The following is a 9,822-nucleotide window of genomic DNA, read 5'->3' on the forward strand; positions in this document are numbered from 1 at the left end:
CAGGCCAGACCTGCATACTAGACTTGTGCATCACTACTCCCTTTTCCCAATCTTGAAACACGATGCTTATGAAAATAAAACATTGCATTTGCTTGACTTAATCAATCCAGCTTTAAAAGGTTATACATAGATTAAATGCTGTTTTTAACATTGTTGCTTTTAGTATGCACAGATGTGAGCCAAACAAATTACTGTATTGTATCATTTAGGTTTTGATAATACTTTCCTTTTGAAGAAAAAACTGTCACACAGTTCCAATCCATAGCATGCTTTTTATATGATCAGGTCCCCATGCCAATTTACAGCAGAACATCGTCTGACACTCCTCCCAGTTTTTTACTTGTCTCAAAAGGCATTGCTTCCTGAGTAGTTTGACCATCAAATCAATGCCATTGATTTCTGCTGCTCCAGAGAAGCGGACACGGAGCAATGGATTCAAACTTCAAAAAAGAAGATTCCACCTAAACATTAGGAAGAACTTCCTGACAGTAAGAGCTGTTCGGCAGTGGAATTTTCTACCAAGGAGTGTGGTGGAGTCTCCTTCTTTGGAGGTCTTTAAGCAGAGACTTGACAGCCATATGTCAAGAATGCTTTGATGGTGTTTCCTGCTTGGCAGGGGGTTGGACTGGATGGCCCTTGTGGTCTCTTCCAACTCTTCTATGATTCCATGGCAGATGAAGTTAGATCATTTCAGTTAAAAGAATACTCCCAACCCATAATTAAGATCCTTACTTTATAATCTGTTCTACTACTTTGTTTTTCCAACCTGGTGACCACCATGTTTTGTACTACAACTCCCAACAGTCCCATCCAGCACAGCCAGATGGCAGTTGTAGTCCAAAACATCTGGAGGGCACCAGATTGGGGAAGGCTTGTTTCAAATCACACTGTCCCAAAACGTGTGCACAGGTTCTCTTCTGCCCTGCATGCTTCCCTTGGGTTCCTGTCTGATAAACAGTCTCAACAGTTGGCCTAGATAGCATCTTAGAGGAGGGGTAAGCGAAGATTGTATAACCAGAAGTCAAATCCATATGCATTTGGAAAGTTGTGCCTCTTCTTTGCTTCACCCAAACCCTTTTAATTCTTTCTGAAGCTGCAGAAGGTTAGTATTGCCAAAAACTTAATATCTTTCCCATGCTACTTAGTTTTTAGTTATAAGCTTTGCATATTGCCACTTACTTGCAAATTATGTCCTGTTTAGTTCAATGAGACATGCATGAGTAGACTGGGATATTATGGTTTAGTGAACATCATGGAAAAATCACCCAAATGTGATTTTCATTTTCACAAGAATTTGAGCTTCTTCTTTTCCTCAGATGTACAGTTCAAGACTTTGAATATGTTTTGTTCTAAATATATTAGGTTCATGTGTAATGTTATTTTGCTATTCCTCCCAAATAGTTCTTAATTATGGTTTGAGTGAGTAGACATAAATGGGGATATGAGAGATTGCCTGGGGATAAGCCCTGGAGAGTATGCTTGGAGAAACTTCAGTTAAGAAAAAAAAATATTATTATGCATTAGGTATGTGTTTTAACTGGTCTTTAGTGGTGATGTCTTCTGATCTTCATCCTTTCTGCTTGCAGCAGTCGTGCAGGTAAAGGAAAAATAAGGTAGAATCCAAAGGAAGAGATTTCATCATGACTGAGCTGAGCACAGCCGTATCACTTGTTTCAACACACACCACTGATGGCATCTCTGGAGAATTAAGCCCTTCGATATTCCCAGAAGATGATATTGAATTTGAGCTTTCTTCCATCACAGCCTGCCTACTGCTCTTTGGTATTCTCACCATCCTTATAATATTTATATGTGGTCTGGTGGGGAATACAATCGTCATCTATTATCTCTGCTTCATTCTTAAGAAGAACCCCATTACCACCTACATCTTGAACTTGGCTGTTGCTGATGCTTGTGTCCTTGTTTCTGCAGTAGTTTTCTCTTCCTCTTTGAATAAAAGTGATCCTAATTCCATAAGCTCCATATCGCCAGACCTGCTTTTTTACACATATACCACAAGCGGATATCTCCTGACAGCCATCAGTGTCGAGAAGTGTCTCTTGGTTGTCTTCCCAATCTGGTACCGATGCCGCCGTCCTGAACACCTGTCTGCAATTGTTTGTGCATTAATATGGGCAATGTCCAGTCTATTCTTTGGAATTGATTCCTTTCTCATACAATCTTCCATAACTTTTCAAGTCATTTCCACAATCAGCTCTGTATTTTGCCCACTTGTTGTAGTCATCTGTACTGTGATCCTTTTCATCAAGGTCTGCTGCAGTTTACATTGACGCCCACGAGGAAAGTTCTACACGGCCCTCTTGCTTGCTCTTCTTTTCTTCCTTATTTTCGGTGTACCATTCAGTGCCATGATGACCCTTCTAGGTTTCGAACTTATTGACATTCAAAGCATAGCATGGGAACCACTAATATGTATGACATGTGCTATTATCAACAGCAGTGTTAATCCTTTCCTTTACTTCCTTATTGGAAGGGGAAAGAAACGTCGACCCAGAGAACCCTTGAAGGTAGTGCTGGAAAGAGTATTTAGTGACAAAGCTGATCGCAGAGAAGATCAGAGTCCTCCAACCATGACAGATTCAATGATGATGACTTCTTAAATCCCCCCCTTGTAAGGTATGCTGTGGGGTTGACATAAGCGATAACCAAACACAATATTTGCTTCTGGAAAAGCTTCCACAGATCCAGTTTTTCTGCAGAACTCAATGCATATTTTAATTATGGATGTTGGTTTTCAAAAATGTTTGCCCCATTGGATTTTACACTTATGATTTGCTTATAAGCTAATATGGAATTTAAGGGGCATACAAATCTATTTTCACTTTATTCCATTTAGTTGAATAATGTGTTCTATGGGCTTCTTATTTTGCTTTTTAAATGCAAAACTAATCTGGGCATTGGGTGGCATAAAAATTAATAAATAACAACAATTCATGCCGGTTCCCTCACTGCAAGAAGTGAAGTTACAGGGAACTAGGCAGAGGGCCTTCTTGGTACGCCTGCCCTTTGCAACGCCCTTTCTCCTTCCTATTGTTTCTAATCTGATCAGGGTTTATGCAGTTTTCCTGTATACTTCTATGGAGGAGCAGGAGGAGCAGGAGTAATGCTGCTTACTGACTAAGGAAGCAAACCTAAGCACAAGATGGCCTGAAGCAAATCAGAGTTGGATGCTTTATCCCTTCATTGTTGATGTTGTTTAGTCATTTAGTCGTGTGCATGCCAGGCACTCCTGTCTTCCAGTGCCTCCCACAGTTTGGTCAGACTCATGTTGGTAACTTCGAGAACACTATTCAACCATCTCGTCCTCTGTTGTCCCTTTTTCCTTGTGCCCTCAATCTTTCCCAAAATCAGGGTCTTTTCCAGGGAGTCTCCTGTTCTCATGAGTTGGCCAAAGTATTGGAGCCTCAGCTTCAGGATCTGTCCTTCCAGTGAGCACTCAGGGATGATTTCTTTCAGAATGGATAGGTCTGATCTTCTTGCAGTCCATGATCCCTAGCTAACAGGACCAGTGGTCAGGGATGATGGGAATTGTAGCCCAAAACATCTGGAGGGACGAAGTTTGGTGATGCCTGATTTAGCACAACCCTTTAGATTTTATAGGGGTGGAGAAGTTCATGCTCAAGCATAAATCTGTTTCCTTTGGAAAGGGTTCCACTTTCCAAAGGAAATAATTCAACTCAGAACTCCTAGTCTAAATCTCATTCTTTGGACAATATGTAGAGGTAAATGTAAAGGACCCCTGGAAGGTTAAGTCCAGTCAAAGGTGACTATGGGGTGTGGCGCTCATCTCGCTTTTCAGGGTGAGGGAGTTGCCTTTCTGGGTCATGTGCCCAGCATGACTAAACCTCTTCTGGTGTAACAGAACACTGTGATGAGGGCCAGAGTGCACAGAAATGCCATTTGCCTTTTTGGCTGCAGCAGTACCTATTTATTTATTTACTTGCACTGGTGTGCTTTTGAACTGCTAGATTGGCAGCAGCTGGGATGGAGCAAGAGGAGCATTTAAAGAGAGTAAAGTGAATTCCAGAAAGAAGGTAACAGAAGGTCCGTATCAGGGCACAGATAATGGTGGATAAATGTGTTGGACTGTAGCATTGATGCCAAAGTGGGAAGAGAACAGCCACTGACGTGTCAATGCTGATGGCTGTTAGAAGAAGCTGGCCAGCAGAATATGTGAAGAAAAATAGTTCAAATAATAATATTTTAATCACATTGAGTGTAGAGGTCCCCAAAACACCCCCCACCCCCAATAATTCACACTTCACACAGAAATTAAAGTTTAAGGTTTTTGGCATAAGTTTGGCCACAACTTTATTTAAAATACAAAATGTGAGTGGTTGCTTACGCATTGGTTACAACTATCTGACTTCCGCCCGCCTGTGGAAGTCAGGGCGAGGAAAACAAATTGAGGAGAGAATGGAGACCTACAAAGGGAGATTTTGTAGAAGAGTGCTTACCTTAATCCATTATGAGATTATCCAAAAAAATGAACTGGTCCCGCCAAGAAACCCAAGCTACAGTTGTAGTAGCCAGAACAGCCTCTAACTAAGCAGGAAACTAAAGAGGAAACTGAATCATCAGAAGATTTTGATATAGAGCCTTATATTGTTCCAACAACCTTATAGGAAGTAGGCATTAGAAAATGAAGACAAGAGGAGATACAGAATTCAAGCCTATGGATGATAGATAGATGATGATAGATGATTGGAAGAACATTAGGAAGAACTTCCTGACAGTAAGAGCTGTTCGGCAGTGGAATTTGCTGCCAAGGGGTGTGGTGGAGTCTCCTTCTTTGGAGGTCTTTAAGCAGAGGCTTGACAGGCATATGTCAGGAATGCTTTGATGGTGTTTCCTGCTTGGCAGGGGGTTGGACTGGATGGCCCTGGTGGTCTCTTCCAACTCTATGATTCTATGATTGATAGATAGATAGACAGAGAGAGAGAGAGATAGATAGAGAGATAGATGATAGATAGATAGAGGGGGGTCTAGCTATTATTTTAGTGGTTTAATATTTTAGTGATTAGGAAATTCAAACTGAGTTGCTGGAAATCAGAGGAGTGGTGATTGCTTATGCTTATGCGCAAGCAGCTGTTCAGCCACTGTGAGAACAGGATGCTGGATTAGATGGGCCACTGACCTGATCCAGCAGGGTCGTCTTATGTTCTTACACAGTTGGAATATTTTTCAGCCACATCATTGCAAGGGAGAAGCATGAGAAGAAAACCAGAACAACTTGTGACCTTATTGGTCCCACCTGCCCAGGGCCGGCTCTAGGGGTAGGCTGGGTGGCGCGGGGTGCCAGGGTGCTGGCCCGGCAGGGGGGCATCATGCGGCAGAGCCACGCGGAAGCCATGCTGCACCCTGCGCCCGCCCGCCCACCAGCCGTGACAAGAAACAGGGCGGAGCGGGGGCGCCTGAGCGATCTCCGCACCACGGCGCCAAGGCGCCCCGACATGGTTGTGACAGCCCTGCACCTGCCTAACACTTTGGCTATAGGCAGCCCCATCAGGTCCTGTGGTTACAAGCCAGCACTGCTTATACCATTTCAGATCAATGGTCCATGTAGCTCTGTATAGTCTACACTGACTGGTGTTAGCTGCTCTTCATTTCAGGCAGGGGGACTTCCCCAAACCTACCTGGAGAGCACAGGGAATGTACCTGGGACCTTCTTTGTAAAAAGCAGGTGAAGTACTACTAACCTATAACCCTTTCCCCTTCCTCATCAATAACAACATGAAGTAATGAGCATTGAATGGGGAATATGAGGTGCCCTGTTTTCTGTCTTCCTCCTAGCCCCTCAGATGACTATGGATAACTTGTTTAAGCCAATTGCTATGTATGTTGACTGTATACAGAGGCATGTTCAACGTGGCAAGCTCAGGGGTAGACTTTCTATGAAATTTCACCTCAACTGAAAGTTTGAAGAAAATGTATGGGTAATCTTACCTTTGCAAAACATCTGAGGAATTGTGTGAGTTTTATACATCCCCAGCCAATCTGGGCAGCTTTCATATATGAAAACATGACGACACATTACACCTTTAAAAGCTTCCATTTGTGTGGCGATAACCCAATCCTTCCCAGAATAAATAAAGATGCAGGACACATTGCATAAGGTTAATGGGCGTAAAAAGGCCACAGCTTTATTGATTACGGATGCAGAGAGGTATTGGCTTAGGCATTGGATCTAACCGTCTATATCTGACTCCAGCCCGCTCTGCTGGCAGTCTGTGAAGGGTTAACCACCATTGGGTGAGCCCTGCAATGCAGATCAACTAGGAACTCACCCTGGGGCCACCGCCAGGGGGCGTGCCTTAGGCCCTCACCTACCACGGCTTCGGACATGGCCACGTCCCCGGACTCCTTAAGGGAGTACCCTTCAGCATTTTGGGGGAAGTGATGGCAGCAACCCCCCTCCTTCTACGGCGGAAGGGGCTTTACAGGACTACCTTCAGATGTCTTCTAAAGCTTATATAGTTACTCATCTCCTTGGCATCTGATGAGATGGCATTCCACAGGGTGGGTGCTGCTACCAAGAAGGCCGTCTACCTGGTTCCTTGTAGTTCCTTGTAGGGAACTGCCAGAAGGCCCTCGGTGCCAGATCTTCACTCTGGGCTGAATGGTGGGGATGGAGATGTCCCTCTCTCCTTTTTTTCCTTAAAGTTCAGTTTCTGCGAAAAGGTTTGTGTTCCTCAAGTTTACTTGATATGAATTTTGTGACATGTGCTTCAATATCACCATTTAACCATAGGAAACACCTCACCAGTGCCTCTTCTCATTTCTGCGCATAGTTGCTTTGATCAAATCTTATCAATTCCTAGCACTGTGCTGCCAAGAACATTTGACTTTTATCTGCATGCATTTTAGGGTGTGTATCAGAGTGCAGAATCTAAAGTATGATCTACTCATGCTCCCTAATAGTAGATGGACATTATTGTTGACACTCCAGTGATCACTTCGATATGCTTACAGTCCAATTCCAACCCAAAATCTTTTGGGATGAGAAAGTTTGGAGTAGGCTAACATTAGGCTCCCTCAACCTGGCTGAGCAGCCTGACAAATCTTGCCATAATATCAGCCACTATGTGTAACTGTCAGAAGCATGCAGAGGAGCCTGAAAAAAGCTTGCTCTAGTGAGCTGGTGGGTGCAAAGTTGAATAAAATTGAAAGGTTTATTTAAATTGCAACAGAGAAATCATAGAATCATAGAGTTGGAAGAGACCACAAGGACCATCCAGTCCAACCCCCTGGCAAGCAGGAAACACCATCAAAACATTCCTGAAAGATGGCTGTTAAGCCTCCGCTTAAAGACCTCCAAAGAAGGAGACTCCACCACACTCCTTGGCAGCAAATTCCACTGTCGAACAGCTCTTACTGTCAGGTTACCAGAAGTTTTTCGAAATTTAGTATATAATTATAATTTAGAAGATGTATGGAGAAAAGAAAATTTAAAAGAGAAAAAATTTACTTATTATTTGGGGGCAAAAAAATCAGCCTCTAGAATTGATATGATATGGCTTTCACCTAAACTGGTACAGATGATGGGGAAAACTTAAATTCTGGCTAAATCAATTACAGACCACAATCCAACAATGGTGAAAATTAAAGGGAAAGATATGAAAAACAGTAGGTGGAGAATGGATGAAAGGATATTAAATGATGAAGATTTTATAAAGAAAGTTAAAAAATTATTAAAGGAATTTTATGAGAAAAACATATCGGAAGAAGTAGAGCTAAAGACAACATGGGATGCGGGTAAGGCCTTCATAAGGGGACTGTATATACAACAAAAAAGTACAGTAAAAAAGGAAAGGGAAAAAATATGGAAAAAATACAAAAGGAAATCAAAGAAAAGGAAAGGGAATTGGCAGGTAACCCAAAAAATGAAAATTTGAGAATGAGAGTGAAGGTATTACAAAAGGAACAATCCACACTGGTAGGACAAAAAATTGAGAATAAAATAAGATGGATTAAACAAAAAACATTTGAGTGGGGAGACAAGGTAGGGAAATTGCTAGCATGGAAATTAAGGAAAAACCAAAAAGAGAGATTAATTACGGAAATAAAACATAAAGGAAAGAAATTGAGAAGGCAAGAGGAAATACAAAAATGCTTTAATCATTATTATAAGAATTTATATGAGGAAAAGAAAATCGATTATGGGAAATTAGAGGAATATTTCTCAAAAAGGAGGAAAGAACAATTAACAGAAGAGGAGAGAGAAATGTTTAACAAACCAGTGTCAAAACAAGAGATATATGAAGCCATAAAAAAATTAACAGTGGGGAAATCACCAGGGACAGATGGTTTGTCGAGCCGTCATTATAAAATATTTAGAGAAGAATTAGGAGAAACTCTGCAAAAGGTGATGAATGATATTTTAGAAAATGGAGCTATACCCAGGTCATGGCAAGAAGGATATGTAGTATTAATTCCAAAAGGAGAGCAAGATGAAAGACAGGTAGGGGTTTTCAGGCCAATTTCGTTACTCAATGTCGATTATAAATTTTTTACTGATATTTTAGCAACTAGATTGAAAAAAACATTAACCAGGATTATAGGTCAAGATCAACAAGGATTCCTACCGGGAAGAAAAATGGCAAAGAATGTGAGAGTTGTATTGGATTTATTGGAATTTTTGGACTGGTTCCCGGGGGGAAAGGCAGCCTTTGTTTTTCTAGATATAGAAAAAGCCTTTGACTCTTTATCTTGGAATTTTATGAAAAGATCATTAAAAGAAATTGGAATCGAGGGCAAATTTATGAGAGGAATCAATTCAATATATAAAAATCAAACGGCTAAACTGATCTTAAATGGAAAGGTATTGGAGGATTTTGCGATAAGGACAAGACAGGGCTGCCCCTTATCCCCCTTATTATTTATATTATCAATAGAATTCTTATTGGTGGATATTAAAAAAGAGGAGAAAATTGAAGGAATCGGAGTAAAAGACAAAAAAATTAAGATAAAAGCTTTTGCTGATGACATGATTGTGATGCTAGAAGAACCAAGGGATTCAATAAAAAATTTAGAAGAGATGTTAATTTTTTTTTGAAGAACTATCAGGATTAAAGATTAATGAAAAAAAGACAAAAATGATGTTGAAAAATATGGGGCAGATGGATAAGAGTAAATTGCAACAAATTTCAAATTGCGAAATTGTGAATAGATTTAAATATTTAGGTATCGTAATTAGTATTCATAATATCGATTTATATGAAAATAATTATGTAAAATTATGTAGGGAAGTAAAGAAAGACTTGGAGAGATGGAGGGACCTAAATCTTTCCTTCTCAGGTAGGATAGCAACAATAAAGATGTCAGTTTTACCTAGAATTTTATTTCTGTACCAAATGTTACCCATATTGGGGGGAAAAGAGACTTTTGAGGAGTGGAGGAAAGACCTGAGTAAATTTATATGGCTGGATAGGAAACCAAGAATTCAATACAAATTACTTACAGACGTTAAAGAAAGAGGGGGGTGGGGGTCCCGGATTTGAGACTTTATTATGCATCATCGTGTATGTGCTGGCTCAAAGATTGGCTAACATTAGAGGATGAAGAGCTATTAGAGGTGGAAGGATTTAGAAACATATTTATTAGAAACAGAGAAAGGAAAACATAGACAATTTAGCGGCCATGTGATTAAAAAATCAATATTTAAGATTTGGCAGGAATTTAAAAAATTAATAGAACCAAAGATACCCTGGTGGGTTTCACCTTTTGAGATGACGGCCCTAGGGAGAAAGTGGAAAAAAGAAAAATGGTTGACATATCAGGACATTTTGGTAAGTGAGGATG

The 9,822-nt window shown here is 40.7% G+C and overlaps 1 protein-coding gene across 1 annotated transcript; it reads left to right on the forward strand.

Annotated features, from left to right (window-relative positions):
- Positions 1–1,640: 1,640 nt before the first annotated feature.
- LOC118089684 (mas-related G-protein coupled receptor member H-like) lies at positions 1,641–2,621 on the forward strand. The gene is given in 1 exon segment (XM_035124452.1): positions 1,641–2,621. A coding segment is annotated over 1 exon segment (981 nt).
- Positions 2,622–9,822: the final 7,201 nt, after the last annotated feature.

This window comes from Zootoca vivipara, chromosome 8, assembly GCF_963506605.1.
Source record: "Zootoca vivipara chromosome 8, rZooViv1.1, whole genome shotgun sequence".
In the NCBI taxonomy this organism is placed as follows: domain Eukaryota; kingdom Metazoa; phylum Chordata; class Lepidosauria; order Squamata; family Lacertidae; genus Zootoca; species Zootoca vivipara.